Source organism: Molossus molossus, unplaced genomic scaffold (assembly GCF_014108415.1).
Source record: "Molossus molossus isolate mMolMol1 unplaced genomic scaffold, mMolMol1.p scaffold_m16_p_1, whole genome shotgun sequence".
Lineage (NCBI taxonomy): Eukaryota > Metazoa > Chordata > Mammalia > Chiroptera > Molossidae > Molossus > Molossus molossus.
This window is the reverse complement of record NW_023425344.1, coordinates 51,134,662-51,154,063: the sequence shown is the minus strand read 5'-3', so window position 1 is coordinate 51,154,063 and position 19,402 is coordinate 51,134,662. Positions and strand designations below refer to the sequence as shown.

Genomic DNA, 19,402 nt, shown 5'->3' with positions numbered 1-19,402 from the left:
CTATCTAACCTCACAACTTAAAGAACTAGAAAGCAAACAAAAAGAAAACCCCAGAGCAAGTAGAAGGAAGGAAACAGTAAAGATCAGAGCAGAAATAAATAAAATAGAGACCAAAAAAAACCAAAACAAAACCTAAAACCAATTCAAAGGATCAATGAAACAAAGAGCTGGTTTTTCGAAAAGATAAACAAGATTGATGGACCCTTAGCTAGACTCACCAAGAAACAAAGAGAGAGAACCCAAATACACAAAATCAGAAATGAAAGAGGAGAAATAATAACGGACACAACAGAAATACAAAGGATCATTAACAAATATTATGAACAATTACACGGCAACAAATTTGACAATCTAAGTGAAATGGACAAATTTCTAGAAACACAGAGTCTCCCAAAAATGAATCGGGAAGAGATAGAAAACTTGAACAGACCAATAACAACTAAGGAAATTGAAGAGGTTGTCAAGACTCTCCCAGCAAACAAAAGCCCAGGCCTAGACGGCTTCATGGGGGAATTTTACCGAATATTCTAAGAACTAATACCCATTCTCCTCAAACTATTTCAAAAAATTCAAGAAGGAAGACTTCCAAACTCGTTTTATGAAGCCAGCATAATTCTAATTCCAAAACCAGAAAAAGACACTACAAGGAAAGAAAACTACAGGCCAATATCCCTGATGAACATAGACACCAAAATCCTGAACAAAATACTAGCAAATCGGATCCAGCAATACACCAAAAAAATTATCCACCATGACCAAGTGGGATTCATCCCAGGGATGCAAGGCTGGTACAATATTTGCAAATCAATAAATGTGATACACCACATAAACAAAATGAAAGATAAAAATCATATGATCATATCAATAGATGCTGAAAAAGCATTCGACAAAATCCAGCACCCATTTCTGATAAAAACGCTCAGCAATCTGGGAATAGAGGGATCATATCTCGACATAATAAAGGCCATATATGAAAGACCTACAGCCAACATCACACTCAATGGACAAAAATTAAAAGCATTTCCCTTAAGGACAGGAACAAGACAAGGATGCCCACTTTTGCCACTCTTATTTAACAAAGTACTGGAAGTCTTAGCCACAGCAATCAGACAGGAAGTAAAAATAAAAGGGATCCTAATTGGAAAGGAGGAAGTGAAACTGTCATTATTCACAGATGACATGATACTATACGCAGAAAACCCCAAAGACTCCATCAAAAATTTACTAGACTTAATAAATGAATTTGGCAAAGTAGCAGGATGCAAAATTAACATCAAGAAATCGATGGCATTCTTATACACCAATGATGAAGTCACAGAAAGAAACTGAAAAAACAATCCCATTAACCATTGTGGCAAAAACATTAAGATACCTAGGAATAAACTTAACCAAAGAAATAAAGGACCTATTAACAGAAAACTACAAGTCATTGAAAAAAGAAACAGAGAAAGATATAAAAAAGTGAAAGCACATACCTTGCTCATGGATTGGAAGAATCAACATCATTAAAATGCCCATACTACCCCAAGTAATGTATAGATTCAATGCAATCCCCATCAAAATACCAACGACATACTTCATAGAACAAAACAAATACTTCAAAAGTTCATATGGAACCAAAAAAGACCTCGAATAGCCACAGCAATGTTGAAAAAGAGGAACAAAGTTGGAAGAATCACATTACCAGATTTCAGGTTATACTACAAAGCCACTGTAATCAAAACAGCCTGGTACTGGCACAAGAACAGGCAGATAGACTAATGAAACAGAACAGAGAACCCAGAAATGGACCCAAGGCAATATGCTCAATTAATATTTGACAAAAGGGGCAAGTGTCTTTACGCCACTCCATACAGTGTAGTAAAGACAGCTTCTTTAATAAATGGTGTTGGGAAAATTGGACAGGTACATGCAAAAAAAAAAAAAAAAAAAAAATGAAGCTTGACCATCAAGTTACACCATACACAAGAATAAACTCAAAATGGATAAAAGACCTAAACGTGACTCATTAATCCATAAAAATCCTAGAAGAAACTGTAGGCAACAAAATTTCAGACATCATACGCAGCAGAATTTTCACTGATACATCACCTAAGGCAATAGAAACAAAGGAGAAAATGAACACTACATCAAACTTAAAAGCTTCTGCATAGTAAAAGATATAATCATCAAAATGGAAAAGGCAACTCACTGTATGGGAGAACATAACTGTCCATGATATATCAGATAAGGGGTTAATTTCCAATATATATAGAATACTCATACAACTCAACCAAAGGAAGACAAAGAACCCAATTAAAAAAATTGGGCAGAAGAACTAAACAGACACCTCGCCAAACAGGACATACAAATGGCTAAGAGATATATGAAGAAATGCTCGCCCTGGCTAGTTTGGCTCAGCGGTTACAGCGTCGGCCTGCGGTCCAGAGAGAGCAGGATTTGGTTCCCGCTAAGGGCACGTATCTTGGTTGCAGTTTGTTCACGGCCTTGGTTGGGTTGTGTGGCTGGCAACCACTCGATGTGTCCTTTTCACGTCGATGTTTCTCTCTCCCTCTCTGTCTCCCTCCCACTCTATCTGAACAAAAAATGGAAAAATGTCCTCAGGTGAGGATGAAAAAAAAAGAAATGCTCAACATCACTAATTATCAGAGAGATGCCAATTAAAACAACAATGAGGTATCACCTGACACTGTCAGAATGGCCGCCATCAACAAATCATCCAACAAGTGTTGGCGAGGGTGTGGAGAAAAGGGGACTCTAGTACACTGCTGGTGGGAATGCAGACTGGTGCAGCCACTATGGAAAACAGTATGGTGTTACCTCAAAAAATTAAAAATTGAACTTCCATTTGACCCAGTGATCCCACTTCTAGGAATATACCCTAAGGAGGCTGAAACACCAATCAGAAAGAATATATGTACCCCCATGTTTGTAGCAGCACTATTTACAATAGCTAAGATCTGGAAACAGCCCAAATGCCCATTAGTAGACTCATGGATAAAAAAGCTGTCGTACATATACAAAAGGGAGTACTATGCAGGTATAATAAAGAAAGATCTCTTATCCTTTGAGATGACATGGAGGGACTTGGAAAGTATTATCCTAAGTGAAACAAGCCAAACAGAGAAAGACAAGTATCATATGATCTCACTTATTTGTGGAATATAATGAACACAACAGTCTGAGGAATGGGATAGTCCCAGAGACATGGAAGTGGGGTACAGACTGACAATCCCCAGAAGAGGGGGTAGTGGGGGAGAGATAAACCACAGAACTTATATGCATGTATGCATGAACAATGGACATGGACAATAATGCTATGGACAGGGCGGGGAGGGAGGGAGAGGGGCCAATCAGTGGGGGGGAAAAGGAGAAACATTTGTAACAGAAATTACTTAATTAATTAAAAAAATAAAATAAAAAACGAAAAATAACAAAAAAAGAAATATATATATATATAAATGTTATGGCAGCCAGCACAAAATGAAGCAGATGCAATTCTCTTCAGTTTGGATGTTGCTGACATTATCAAGCGCCCAAGAAGCCCAAAAGATACTTTGCGTCTCCAGGGTAACATTTCAATTACTGTGAATAGTCAGTATGGCTAACTTGAGTTTTTATATTCACTTAACATGACTGCCCCCCCCTTTCTTTTTTTTATCCTCACCCGAGGACATTTTTCCATTTTTTGTTCAGGTAGTGCAGGAGAGAGAGAGAGGAAGAGAGAGAGAGAAACATCGATGTAAAAGGGACACATCAAGTGGCTGCCACCCGCACAACCAACGAGGGTCGGGAACAAACTGCAACCGAGATATGGGCCCTTAGAGGGAACCAAAACAGTCTCTAGGGACTGCAGGCCTATGCTCTAACCGCTGAGCCAAACTGGCCAGGGCCCTCCTCCCTTTTTTGTTTCAGTCATTATTACTGCAACATTATTTGGATGATCAAACCTACAAACACTCGGCATTCTTCTGCATACAGGCTATGCCTAGGGCATACCTGGGACCTTGCCTACTATCTTGGTTTTTTTTCCTTTTTTAATATTTACATTATTGTGATACAATGATGTGAAACATTTTGTGTAAAATTTTTATCGCAAGGTGCTTAACTGATGCACTCCTCTGAACATGGTTAGCAGGAGAGAAAAGGAATCAGACTGTTCTTATAAAGCCTACATGTATTATTTGTAGGTGATTTCCTATGGAAAGTATTTTGAGAGCGAATTCACAAATACATAGAAGGAAAATGAAAAATATTTCAAGGATGTAAAAATGATATTGTTTTCTCAGAAAACCTAAAATTCTGTCCTATACACTACTGGTTTGTGATAATGAAAAAAAATTTTTTTGACAGAAAAGGAATCAGACTGTTCTTATAAAGTCTACATGTATTATTTGTAGGCGATTCCCTATGAAAAGCATTTTGAGAGCTAATTCACAAATACATAGAAAAAAATGAAAATTATTTCAAGGATGTAAAAACAATATTGTTTTCTGAGAAAACCTAAAATTCTGTTCTATACACTACTGGTCTGTGATAATGAAAAAAAGTTTTTTTCCTTTATTGATTTTAAAGAGAGATGAAGGGAGAGAGATAGAAACATCGATGAGAGAGAACATCGACTGACAGCCTCCTGCATGCCCCCCACTGGGGACCAGGCCCACAACTTGGGCATGTGCCCTGACTGGGAATTGAACTGACATCCTCTTGGTGCATGGTCAATGCTCAACCACTGAGCCACACGGGCCGGGCTGTGATAATTTTTAGTACAAATCAGGTCACTCCTTATTTTCAGCCTTCTCCCGATTGTTAGAGACACTATTGGGAAAGGGGGGGGGGAATCCTTTTGTTTGTCCTACTATCTAAATTGCAGAAGAGTTAATATAGTAACACCACAGGTGTATTAATATACAAATACTTGGATAAAATATAGTTCAAAAATATTATTCCTTAGTATAGAATTCTTATATATATCTTTTTTATTGTGAAAATACTTTAAGGCTAATATCAATGACACATTTTTTTACTTATGAATAAGAACTAGAATAAATTAAGAAATAAGAGCTAAAAGTGAAAGAGTATAACTCTACATTAATGATTCTTACTAATGAAAACAGGAGCTGCCCCCTCCAAGGAGACATATCAGAGTCTTCGCAGGGGTGAGGACTGAGGTGGGGAGGGGGGATTGTATTGTTTAAAAATCAGGTTCTATATACCTAATGTTTTTGCAATACAAACTATAAAAGCAAAATAAATAAATAAATAAAATAAAATAAAATAAAGATGGGCAAAATCCTATCAGCTGTTGAGAATACTCAGAAAATGGACTGAGAACGCATTATAGGGAACATGGGTTAACAAGAGTGAGAAACAGTTTTATCAGATCCATAAAAGTGTATCAGAACACCACGGATATCCCTGACCTTGGTCTGTGAGGTTTAAACCTCTAAGCAGGCCATTACATTCTGACATGTTCCTGAACTATCAGAACATATGCAAAGCTTACCAGTCGTAATTGTGTCTCTTCCTTTAAATGCTTTCTTGCTTCACTTAGTGCTTGCCCTTCTGAAGTTCTGTCTTGTTTAGGACCCTTGAAAAGATAAATAAAACAGCACATTTTTAAGGATTTAGAGAGTATATACAGTTAGCTAACACCAGCACTGCTATTTATTAGGGAATAATGATCATACCTAAGTAGGTATAACAATGAATGAAGCTCAGCCGGTGTGGCCCAGTGGTTGAGCATCAACCCATGCACCAAGAGGTCACTGGTTCGATTCCCAGTCAGGGCACATGCCCAGGGTTGTGGGGCATGCAGAAGGTGGTTAATCGATGTTCTCTCTCTTCAATGTTTCTATCTCTCTCTCCCTCTCACTTCCTCTCTCTCTAAAATCAATAAAGATAAAAATTTAAAAAAAAAACAATGAATGAAGACAACAAAAGAATCGAAGAGGTTTAGTAAATCAAAAATCCTAAGTTGAACTAGTTGGAGATGTCTTGCCATTTTGTTTGAAGTTCTAAGATAGTTTACACAATTAAGTAGTAGAAGTCTGAAAAATCAGCCTCTAAACACAAAACAGCACTGCCCTGGCCAGGGGCTCAGTTGGTTGGAGTGTCATCCCATGCACCAAAAAGGTTGCGGGTTTGATCCCTAGTCCAGGTGCATATGGGAGGCAACTGATCAATATTTTTCTCTCACATTGATGTGTGTCTCTCTCTCTTAAAAATCAATAAACATATCCTTGGGTGAGAATTTTAAAAAACAAAACAGCATTCACTGTCAACTATGAATTGGGCCAAAAATTCAAATGGTAATATATTTCTTCTCCAGAGATCTTATATCTGGTGTCTCCAACCATCCAGAGAGATCACAGTAGATCGGCTGCCTCCTGCATGCCCTCTTCTCGGGATTGAGCCCGAAACTCGGGCATGTGCACTGACTGGGAATCAAACTGGGACCTCTCACTCCATGGGACGATGCTCAATCCACTGAGCAACACCAGCCAGGCAGCCTAGTTACTCTTTAATAACTGGATGTCTGGATTCCTAAGTCACAGTAGGGTAGAAACATGAGGACAAAAGGGAACAGGAAGACCTTTCTAGAGACAGCAATACTAACAGCAGTAGGAAGAGATGCCAGCAAAAAATAAAAGGCAAAAAATAATACCCACTGCCCTCTGGGGATATTAAGTACAGGTGCTAGGAACTCTATCAACTTCAACAGCTCCCTAAAGTAGCACCACTAATTTAGTTACAGAATTGCCAATGTGGATAGTTACGATCTTTAGTCACCAAAGAGCTAAATGTGGTGATAGCCTCTACTCAGGAAGGCTTAGAATTGTACAATATATAAGAGGTTTGCAAAGTATCTGTTTAGACATATATAAAAACTTTGGTACTTTCAGGAATTAAGTTATCTAGAAAATTCATTTATATAGTAACTCTTTCCCAGGGGTATCCGATAAACACTTCTTATAAGACAGTAAAATGGTCTAAAATAATGGTACATTTAATATAACAAATATAATACTTAAATATAGCACAAAGCATAAAAACAAGAAACTGAATTAGACTGCTTCTTCAAGCCTCTAACTAAATGAACGGAGACAGTCGTGAAGCCAAGGAGCATTTGTAGAAGAAGGGGCACCACCCTCCCATTACCTTCACTGTTCACTCAGTTTTGCATGAGGTCTCAGTGCAAACAGTTTGCTTGACTTACCGGATGCTTGCTGCTTCCAAACAGCCCTCTAGAGGCTCCCCCCACTAGCACACTGACACTCTCTCTAGGAGTATTTTATAAATCTGGTAAGATTAACCTTCCGATTGGATTCCAATATGTAGGAGCTTTCCTCTTTAACTCGCTCCATTTCTTCTTGCAAGGTAATAATCCTGTTGTTTGCAACTGCAAGCTGTTGATAAAATTAGAAAAATAATCATTTATATTTCTTTTATTAACACAGGATAGGATAATTCAGATCTGCTAGGTCATGATTTTCAGGCTTAGATATTCTTAGAAGGAAAGAAAGCTATCTATAACCCCATAAAAATGTCCTTATAGGGAACTTAGGAGAAATATTTTGAAATAGCTTAGATACAAATTTAAAGTATCTCCATTTGCTGCTTTTGTGTCAACTTTTTTCAGTATAAAAACGTTCACTTATGATTGTTTACCTTAAGGGTGTCCTCATGGATAACTTATATTTAGTTACAATACTTATTTCTAAAATGTTTAAAAGGTCACACTTCATGCCTTGAGACCCATCTTATGAACCCTCCATAAGACTTTACGGATGATTTTTAAAAGCGCAAAGAAATGAACTCCTAAGGAAGTTCTCACTCTAAAACGTGCCACTAAGCACTAAAAAGTGTTTTAATTTCAGCACCTGAAATGATAAGGTAATGTTAGGAGCAGAATACTGCTAAGGGGGAAAGCCGATACCTTCTTCCACAGGAGGGAAAAGTAAAGTACCTAAAGTACAGTCTCTGTACCTACTGACCTTTATTCCCCACAGAGAATGTGAAGGTGCCTGAGGGAGGCTGGGAACAGAACTGAGCAGACTCCTCTGGGCCAGGCCAGGATCCCTTGTTATTATCTCTTCACTAGCAGTGGTGCCGTTTCTGCTTGGTCCCTGTTCTAAGTGGAAGGACACAGGAGCCAGGGCTCAGGCATGCTTTCTAGAGGCATGTCTGGAAGCCCATTTCTGTCTGCTCCACGGACCTGACGGTGTGCATGGAAGTAACTCTGGTCTAATCCAAGTGCACCCTCAGACTGCTTCTTCCAGGTCTCAACGTAGGAAAGAGTGATAATTGCGAATCCAAATGTGCTTTCTAAATCAGCTATACAACAATAAAGTGTGGCCCTGGCCGGTTTGGCTCAGCGGTTGGAGCGTCGGCCCGCGGTCCAGAGAGACCCGGGTTCAGTTCCCACTAAGGGTGTGTACCTCGGTTGCAGTTTGTCCCCGGCCCTGGTCGGTCGTGCGGGTGGCAGCCACTTGATGTGTCCCTTTCACGTCGATGTTTCTCTCTCTCTCTCCCTCCCACTCTACCTGAACAAAAAATGGAAAAATGTCCTCGGGTGAGGATTAAAAAAACAACAAAAAACCCAATAAAGTGTGTATTTACACATCTTTATCTGTTTAATTTTTCTCATTTTGTTATACTAGTTTAGAATTCAGGAAGGGAAAAGAGGTCTGTTTTTTAATTATTTGTTTATTTACTAAATCCTCAGCTGAGGTTATTTTTCCATTTATCGTCAGATGGCGGGGGTGGTGGGGGCATCGATGTGAGAGAGATACATCAATTGGTTGCACGACCCCAACCAGGGCCTGAGACTGAACCACAACCGAGGTACGTGACCTTGACCGGAATTCAACCCATGACTCTCTGGTCTGCAGGCCGATGCTCTAACTGCTGAGCCATACCAGCCAGGGCTGTTTTTTTTTTATTTCTAACAATTGTCCTCTTAAATCCACAATAGATGGACATCAGAAAAGGCAGGCCTCATTAGCCTTTGTCTGCTCTTTATTAAGCCTATACACAATAATTACCTATCTCTAAAAGTTCAAAGTTTCAAGGAAGTAAATCTAATTGGTAAAATATATGTCAGTGAATGAATAAATTAATATTTTTAGTAAAATAAACCTAGGTCAGGAGGACAATCTTGTGAATAAGGGACTAAAATGAACAACTACTGAGTGCTGGAGATGTGTCAAGCACTGGTCTAGGCCCTTATGCATTAAATAATCTCATTGAACAAGAATCTCATTGTTCTTACAATTCCCATTTTACAGATGAGTAAACCAAGGAACAGAAGGTTAAGTAATTGGCCCAGGGTTAGAAAGCCAGAGTTGGGACATGAACTCAAGTGGTCTAGCTCTAGAGAGCATGCTCAATTGCTATGTCACATTGCCTCAATATAATAGCAGTAGAATCACAGAAATCAGAATTTTTTTTATCGATTGATTGATTTTAGAGAGAAAGGAAGGAGGGAGGGGGAGAGAAAGAGTGGGAGGGAGAGAGAGGGAGAGGGAGAAGGGGTGAGAGGGAGAAAGTGAGGGAGGGAGAGAGAAAGGGAGAGAAACATTGATTTGTTGTTCCACCTAGTTATGCATTCATTGGTTGATTCTTGTATGTGCCCTGACCAGGTATTGAACTCACAACTTTGGCATATCGGGACAACACTCTAACCAACTGAGCTACACAGCCAGGGCTCTGTACAGAATATTTTGAACGCCTTTTAGGATAAAATTCTAAGGGTTATATCCATAAATTAAAATTTTAATATAATTTAAGAATCTAAACTAGAAAATGAAGCGCACAACACTGAATAAGAAAAATGTTTTAAAGTTATAACAATGAAAATGTTTGTTCTGAAGAAAAAAATGATTAAATAGCATTTTCTAGCTACTGTTTTAACTTGGTTTCATTTAAACCAAATTTATCCTACTGTATGTAACACAATAGTTAGAAAAAGAAAATATGTAGCTTAGACTTTGGTAGGTTAGAAACAAATATATTAATCAGAAGTGAAACATGAAGTGATTTTTCTCTTCTTATTTTAGGGACTTTTCTAAGAGTTTTCACATATGTACTCTTATCTGATCTTTAGAGGAATTGTGAGCCAGAAGGAGGAAGTGTAAACACCCCCATCTACCATCATGGAAACTGTGTCTTTGGAAATCAAGTGACTGACTTGCTTAGCAGCACATGACATGTGGCGTGTCATGTAAGCAGGGATCACTGGTCTTCTGACCAGTGCTCTTTATATTATCTACCCACCACTCCAAGGAGAAAATCAGGCCCGTGAAGGTGGGGAGCTTGCCAACTTGGCACACATAAATCAATGCCTGGCACATATAAGTTTTTTTTAGCTCTAGCACATACGTAGTACCAACAATGCTTGTTGAATGAATAAATGATGAATATCTTGCTACATGCTAAACATTAACTCTAAGTTAGCTCAGACAAAACAAAAGAAAGCTAGCTATTTGATCAGCCTCGTTTCTAGGCCTGCAGAGTCCAACTGGACAACTGAGACCCCTGGGATAAGCCAGCTGGCCATTCTTAGTCAGAACGAGGAGTCATGTCCTATTGCAGGTATTACCTGAAAAGTCAAGTCCTTTATTTGCAAGGCTCCAGAGAAATTACCTTCCACAAAGGCACATTACTAAATTCTATAACTCAAAGAATTTCTAAAACACTTACTTCCTCTGTCAGTTTAGTGTTGGATTTTTCTAATGCGTCCACTTTTGCCTGAAGGTTGTTTACAGTAGCACTATCAAGAGAAGAAAAAAAATAATGGTCTCTTTTGAGAAACAGAACAATATCCTGTACTTTCCTTTTAAACACCCATCACACTTATCATTCATTGTAATGTCCACGATATCTGACAGACTTGCAAGCTCTAAGACAGCTTAAAAGGGGATGTGTGTCTTAGCACCCCATTCCCTGGCCCTGAAGTTTGTAATTGATAAGGACCGGCTGAATGAAAAAGAAGAAATGCACTAGACAGTAAACTTTGTTTACTTACATATAATAGGCCAAATGAATTAAGTGCTTGCCACACACCAAACACTCTTCTAAATGGTTTTACTCGCATTATTTCATTTACTCCTTTCACCAATCCTATGCATTAGATATCCCCAATTACAGATAAAGAAATGAAGGCATGAAGAGTAAATTAATAATGCTATGCTTATCTTTAATTGTCAACTGTAACCACATCTTTGCTTGACTAACATCTCCATAGTTCACTGCAGTCATTATTAGCTCTTGGTCCCCAGAGAATGCACTTAAATTGTTCCTGAGTTTTCTGGAACCAAGACTACAATTTAAATCGACACCGATATAATCATGTTATGGCCTTTATTAAATTAAAATGATTCCTTCATAGGAACACCATAAGCAAGATAATAATAGATATATTAATCTTCTTAATTATTTGACTGTCTTTAGAAAATCAATGTACTTGAGAATACGAAGAAATTTTGGGTAGCTTTCCTCAGGAGAGAGACTGTTTCAAGTTCTGGAAGTTCTGAAAAATACTTGGTGAGTTCCTGGTATATTAATGGTAGTGATGGTGAAAAGAGGGTAAATTAATACTGTCAATCCAATGTATAAGAGACAAATGCAAGGGGCCAGTGAGATGTGATTAATCTAAAGGTTCTAAGATAATGAGTGGTTTACACGAGATTAATCCTGAAATGTGTGGCTGGATCTACTGACCCAAGAGGGCCACCAATTTCAACAGTCAACAGTAGGTTCTTGAGTAACGTAATTTCATTCAACATTGTTTTGTTATAATGTTCATGGGGCACTGTAGGAACTTAACTCCTGTTTATATCAATTAGTCTATGGTAAAATTGACTTCGTTCTACATGATTTTGCTTAGTCGCAGTACCTATTGATGATGTTAAATGAGCATGTACTATATGTCACATATTTAAGAATCTTAACAATGCATTTATTTAATCACTAGATGTATAATTACATACTAATCTTACTACTGCCTTTCACTAAAAGTCACCAAAACAGTTAAGTGCCATTTTTCCAGGGTCTAGCTAAGTGGCCAGCAAGCAGGAATTCTGTATATATTTGTTGAGTATTGTCTTAATTTATCCTCATTGCTCATCAGTTTACCCATTCCCCACAGCAAACTTCCCCCCAATAAAATAACATTTATTTATTCTTTACTTCAGATGTCTGTTGAGTTCTTCTACATAGTTCTTCTGGTCCAGAATTGCAGTAATCTGGCCATCTCTGCAGGGGGCGGGGAAGTAGAGAGAAAATAGAAATAAATAGATAATATTAGAAATATCAAGATTTCCTTTCCCTCAATCTTTCCATAAAACATAGAAAGAACATTGTGGCATAGATACACTAAACCAGAAGACAGACCTGATGTATAACCCCCTGACATCAACAAGAAAGATTTGAAGGTTTAAAAAAAAAAGATGCACAAAAACCCATATTAATAAAGCCCTTGTTATAGCTTACACACATCAATAACTTAAGTTAGAGATATAATGTTACAATCTATCAGAAGTATTTAAAGAATAAACATTTTCTTTTCCCAAATGACAGATTTTTTTAGTTTTGCTAGTTTTATAACAATATTCCATTTAGTTGTAGTGACTAAATTAAGCTTACTCTGGTGGAATAGTTGTTCTCAAAGAATATATATTTGCTTCTAAATGTTATTTGGATTTCATAATGAATGGTAGAGAAAGGTTTCATAAAGATCAAGTATTTATTATCACATGAAAATATAAAGTGTGAAAAAGGGAGGTTCACCTTTGAAAGGAACCCACTAATCTACAATAGGCAAAAATGAAACAGCCAGACTTTTCAACTGAAGACAAAATCAAGACCACTTAAAGAACAAGGGATATGATCTTAGCTCGATGTGCAAGGCTGAAAACTTCAAACTGATTATGTTTTCAACTGCGAAATTTATAAAGGGCATAAAGTGTGCTTTTTCTTTCCAGTTTCTAAGTAGTATATGAATATTTTTATTATTATTATTATTTTTTTTTATCCTCACCCGAGGATATTTTTCCATTTTTTGTTCAGATAGAGTGGGAGGGAGAGAGAGGAAGGGAGAGAGAGACAGAAACATCGACGTGAAGGGACACATCGAGTGGCTGCCACCCGCACGACCAACCAGGGCCGGGGACAAACTGCAACCGAAGTACGTGCCCTTAGCGGGAACCGAACCCAGGTCTCTCCGGACCGCAGGCCGACGCTCTAACCGCTGAGCCAAACCGGCCAGGGCAGTATATGAATATTTTTAAAACCCTTTATTTTGAAATAACTGTAGATTTACAAGAGTTGTAAAAGCAGTGCAGTACCCATATACTCCCCCTTAATACTAACATTTTACATAACCCCACGATGCATATTTAATATTGTAATTTTAAGCAAACTGAGAATGCAATCCTTCTTGTCAAGAAAGATCATGTTGCCCTGGTTGGTTTTGATCAGTGGTTAGAGCGTTGGCCTGCAGATCAAAGGGTCATGGGTTCGATTCCTGGTCAAGGGCATGTACCTGGGCTGCAGGTTCAATCCAAGCCTGGTTGGGGTCGTTTGGGAGGCAACCAATGGATGTCTCTCTCTCATACTGATGTTTTTTTCTCTCTCTCCCCCTCCCTCCCTGCCTTCCACTCTATCTAAAAATTAATAGAAAGATATCCTCCAGTGAGGATTAACAACAACAACAAAGACCATGTTTTCAAACACAATTTGAAGAAATGAAGCACTGGGTTCCTCTTATAAAATTTTTAATTCTGTTTTCATTTGAACAATGTAAGCAGGACAATCACTTTAACTAAAACCCTTTTTAGGGTTTAGCAGACACAATTGACTGTTTTGGCAAGATGCTATTAAAGCTGTACCATTAGAAATTCTTTCCACACGTCTGGTAAAAAGTAATATTGTTGTGTCCTGGTCAGTGTGGCTCAGCGATCAGAGCACTGGGTCTCGGGTTTGATTCTTGGTCAAGGGCACGTACCTGGGTTGTGGGTTTGATCCCTGGCCCGGTCTTTCTCTCCCACTCCCCCACCCCCTATTCTATCTCTCTCAAAAAAAAAAAAAAAAAAAAAAAAAAAAACAATGGGAAAAATACCCTCTGGTAAACAACAAAAAATCAGTATTGCTGTAAACTTTAAATACTATTAAAGAACATTAAATAAGAAACCTAATTTTCTTTGTACATACCCTTCACTACCTTTACTGCTGTTCCCATCCTTGAGATACATTGAAAAGTCTATTACTCCAACCTACAGACAGAATTTTCAGAATTTAATTAAAAATTAGATTATTTTTCCAAGGCATCAAAATAGTTATATAGTCATGACAATTACCAAAAAATTTTAAGGACATTTTAATGTTTTACTTTTATTATAATCAAGAATCGACAAGGGCTGTAAATCAGACTAAGAAAGTAAACAGAATACGTGACAAATTTAAGGTTTAAAGTTTCTCTTTTGCTTATTTTATGTATTTTTCTATGTTCACTTTTAAAACTCCTATGTTTACTTTTAGAAATAACTTTTAAAATTATAGTCACAATAATGAGCATCCCTTTATAGAAGTTCCAGAAAATACAGATAAACAGAAGGAAGTTAATACAAAACACCCGTGACCCCACCCACCTGTGAGATTTTGGTATCTGTTCTTCCACGCTGTCATTGATGCATGTCTACATTTTTCAAGATTGCTATTTTATCATTTAGTTTATTTCCTTTTTCAAAATCCACATCAAAATATCATATTTCCTTTTCCATTTTCTCAGAGAAAATATTACAGAAATTCATCATAGTATTTCATATAGTAGGGGTGAGAAATAGTCATAGTGAAAGCAGCAGGTTTATTTATTGGGCAATGAATATGTGCTAGGCCCTGTTCTAAGTACATATAGCTTCTTTATTCCTTATAATATCACTATGAAATAGATAGAGAGAGTACTTCTTATCCCTGTATTACAAATAAGGAATCTGAAGCATCAAGAAGCTAAGTAATGCCTTGGCCAGTTTGGCTCAGCAGTTAGAGCGTGGGTCGGCCTGCGGACCAACGAGTCACGGGTTCGATTCTGATCAAGGGCACACACCTCGGTTGCAGTTCGGTCCCCAGCCCTGGTCGTGGTTATGCGGAAGGCAACTAATCAATGTGTCTCTCTCACATCGATGTTTCTCTCTCTCCCTCTCTCTCTCCCTCCCACTCTGAAAATAAATGGAAAAATATTCTTGGATGAGGATTTAAAAAAAAAAAAAGCTAAGTAATAACTACAAAATATATTCAGCTAGTAAACAAAAAAGCTGGAATCTCAACCTAACGTTTGGCTTTAGAGTTTTTACTCTTGACTACCACTCTATACTGACTTTTAGTATTTAGCCTATGCATATACTTTAGTCTGAATACGTATATTTTAGCCTGCACAAAATATTTTTAACAGGGATCACAGTCAATATAAAAATTTGAAAAGACAGGTACCACACGATCTCACTTATTTGTGGAACATAATGAACAAAATAAGCTGTAGACCAAAAGAGATCCAGAATCATGGAAGTAGGAACAAACTGACAAATGTCAGAGGGATGTGGAGTGGGAGGGGTGGGAAGAGATAAACCAAAGAACTTATATGCATGTATGCACAATAATCAACACCGACATTAGGCTGGGGAAGGCAGGAGGGGTGTGGGAGCGGGAAGAAGGGGGTCAATGGGGAAAAAGGGAGACATCTGTAATACTTTCATTATTATTATTATTATTATTTATTTTTTATCCTCACCCGAGGACATTTTTAAATCTATCTTCAGATATAGCAGGAAGAGAGATAGAGAGAAACATCGACGTGAGGGAGACACTTTGACTGGTTGCCAGCCGCACAACCCCAACCAGGGCCGGAGACTAACAGCAAGTTAGGTATGTGCCCTTAGCGGGAACTGAACTTGGGACTCTCTGGTCCGCAGGCCGAAGCTCCAACAGCTTAGCCAAACCAGCCAGGGCTGTAATACTTTCAACAATAATTAAAAACAAACAAACAAACAAAAAAAAACAATTGGGCAATTTTGATGATACCAAACTCTTAAAAAAAAAAAAAGAATTTGAAAAATGTTCAGAATGCATAAATGAGCCAAGTAGGAAGGTAAACAAACTAATTTTCTATATTCACATCAAAATGAAAGGAAATCCTATTTATGACCTAAAAAATTTCCTAATTTTGTTGTAATAATCTGATTAATCCAGATTCTGAGATAACAGAACTCAGTGACACACTTGTAAACCGAGTATCTTTCTCATACCTGAGAGTCCAAATCTTCTCCTTTCATGCAGAAATTGGCATCAATGACATTCAGACCCACCAAAAGACCAGCTATTATGGCTCCTTCTTCTTCCATCATGAGGGCATTTGGTTCATAGAATTCGCTGTAAGAGAGATCCATGGAATGCTCTATTGTAATAGAACCTCAAGAACCAACAATGTAATCACAAGATGAGAAAAACCCTTGCCTCATGGTTGAATATGGTCATCTATGATAACAGCAAAAAAGTAAAAAAATAAAAAAATAAAAAATTGGATGTCTTGGATACTTTATTTAGATTATACATGCATGAAGAGACTCTCTAGAGAATAAACAGCCCAGCTGAATGAAAAGTGATCAGAATGGTATTTTCATTGAAATGAGTATTCACGCTTTTCCCACATATTTGTACTGTTGAACAAAAATTCTTCATTTTAATGTAGATCGATTTATCCATTTTTTCCTTTACAGGTAGAACTTTCTGTATTCTGTGTAGAAAAATTTTGTCTGTTTTCTTCTAAAAGTTTTATTGTTTTCTTTTTCTCATTTGTATCTGTGATCCATTTGGAAAAACATTTTTGTGTGTGTTTCATCTGAATTTAATGTTACATGTCAACTTCCTGTCTTACTGAACATGGTGTGCATGCTAAGGTGTCAAAGCCTTTCCTGTTTTCTGGAGGTGTTAAGTTTTGGATTGCCCTGCAAAGGACCATATATATGCCATAGTGACAGAAAACATATGTAATATAACAACACTTACTCTTGAGTACATATGTGTTGAGGTGTGGAAGAAGGTATCATTTGAACTATGTGAAATTGTTATGAGTCAACTATTTCTGACCTACAAAAATTATAAATTTATATAATTTGAACTCATGATGGAAAACGTAGCAGAACAAAAGGAAAGTCCAACAAGAAGATGTTCATACCTGAGAAGTTCCTTTTTATTGATCAAAGCTTTCATATATTCTGAAAGTTTCTTTTGCATTAATGCTAATCGAAGCCAGGCTCTTCCTCTGCCTATTGGTGTCCTACAAAAACACAGAAACCAAACAACTAAAGGTAGCAGAAAGAGGGGTCACAGTGGGACAGATTCACTTACTCTTGCTAATGGTCCTCCAGCAGAACATGCACACTGAGGTGCTCCCCACAACCTTTCCCACCATACCATATCCTGTGTGAGAAATTCTGTGTGGTCTAGAGGGACTTGGAGGGTGTGTTTGGAACAAATGCTCTGGTAAAGAATTAATTACTGAATCAAACCACAATTTGAAGGCAAGACCTCTGGGAGGCTCAACTGAAAATGGTCCATCAGATTAGTAAATCCTCATAAACGTAGTGTGAATCATATCAGTACCCAAATAATAATAATGCGGGCACAGGCCACTTAGACATCTATCTGATTAAAATTAAACCAATCTAATTTGGGAAGGTGATTAGTACTCTTTCTCAAGTTCTAAGGCAGGTTCCGGGTGTCAGTTCCTGAGGTTCACTTGACAACTGTTTTTAAATTTTTTTTTTATCCTCACCTGAGGATATATTTATTGATTTTAGAAGAGAAGAAGGGAGAGAGAAAGAGAGAGAGAGAGAGAGAGAGAGAGAGAGAGAGAGAGAGAGAGAGAGAGAGAAAAAGAGAAACACTGATTGGTTGCCTCCTGTATGTGCCCCGATTAGGTATTGAACCCGTAACCTTTTGGTACACGGGACAATGTTCCAACCAACTAAGCCACCGGCCAAGGTTGACAAACTCTTTAATCTTGGTTTTCAAGCTCCATCAAATACCTTCTTTTTCTTAAGTCAAGTCCAGTATGCCACCTCCCTTGATCTAATTTCTTGAAATTCACTAACTGATTCCTACAAATACTTTAAAAAAAACATTAGAAAACGCTTGGTATTTTAACAATCTCACTCAGATTAATAATAATAACTAGCCTTCACAGGCATACTTCTCTTAACTGTCTACATTTCCAGTTCTCTCAAAACAGTGCCAATTCGTAACCACAGTATGAATTTTGGGTTGTTATAAAATAAATTATTATGGTTATCACTGTCTTTGTCTGACTCTTCAAGGGGATAGTTAATAAAATGTTTTCCCTGACAAACAGAATTCAACCTTACACTTACTTAAGTCCTGGGAGATCTTTAACACTTGCTGTTATCTCTGCAGCTTCTGGAACAAGCTTTTCTACCAGTTCTAGAGGCCCCCAGAAGGATTTATTTTGTCCAAGAAAAGTTTTCTTAGCTAAGGAGATAAAAAGAAAGCAGTATTTTAATATTCTTTACAACATAAATATGCCCCCTCCACCCCTCTCCCATCTATTCAATGCTCTTTTCTGGGAACCAAACCTAGATTACCAGATATTTTTGAATAATTTTTTTATCCTTACCTGAGGATATGTTTATTGATTTTTAGAGAGAGGAAGAAGAGAGAAAGGAAGAAAGACAGGAAGGGAGGGAGGGAGGAAGGAAGACAGGAAAGGAGGGAGGGAAGGAGGGGAGGGAAAGAGAGAGAAACATTGATTACTTGTCTCCATTATGCACCCTGACCAGGGATTGAACCTGCAACCCAGATATGTGCCCTGACTGGGAATCGAACACACAACCTTTTGGTGTACAGGACAATGCTCAACCAACCGAGCCACCCAGCTAGGGTTACATTACCAGATGTTTCTAAAATTATTCATGCTTTCAGAATCTGTAAAATTTTATGAAAATCAAAAATCCCCTACTTCTCAAGACTCAGTGTTCCTTTTAGGAAGAATTTATGGACTCGCTCTAAAATATAACAAAACACTTTAACAATATAATACTTAAAGCTGTGTTGTATAGTGAAGAAACAGATCAATAGGAACAAATATATAATCCAGAAACAGGCTATCAAATACCGGGGAAGAAGCAAAGGTGAACAAGACCAGGTCCTACGTTCAAAAGTTTATGGTTAAGTGGGCAGGGCACAGAAGCAAGAATTGGGAGGTCTAGGCTCCAGCACATGCTCTACCCTGCTCACTGTGTGACTGTGGGAAAGTCACATCCCATTCCAAGCCTATCTGCAACCTGTCAAACACAACTGCCAGATTGGAACTGTAATAGCCCTTCCAGCT

At 37.8% G+C, this 19,402-nt stretch overlaps 1 protein-coding gene across 5 annotated transcripts in view; it reads right to left on the bottom strand.

The window, feature by feature from the left end:
* The window catches only part of RUFY3 (RUN and FYVE domain containing 3), an 82,456-nt gene that overhangs the window by 20,121 nt on the left and 42,933 nt on the right, over positions 1-19,402 (bottom strand). For all 5 annotated transcript variants that reach the window (XM_036252615.1, XM_036252623.1, XM_036252653.1 and 2 more), the window contains 8 exons: positions 18,426-18,543; positions 17,231-17,332; positions 16,302-16,425; positions 14,215-14,276; positions 12,193-12,258; positions 10,705-10,774; positions 7,317-7,409; positions 5,507-5,590 (listed from right to left, as the gene is read on the bottom strand). In XM_036252615.1, the coding sequence (XP_036108508.1) occupies positions 5,507-5,590; positions 7,317-7,409; positions 10,705-10,774; positions 12,193-12,258; positions 14,215-14,276; positions 16,302-16,425; positions 17,231-17,332; positions 18,426-18,543 (719 nt within the window). The remainder of the gene's footprint in view (positions 1-5,506; positions 5,591-7,316; positions 7,410-10,704; positions 10,775-12,192; positions 12,259-14,214; positions 14,277-16,301; positions 16,426-17,230; positions 17,333-18,425; positions 18,544-19,402) is intronic.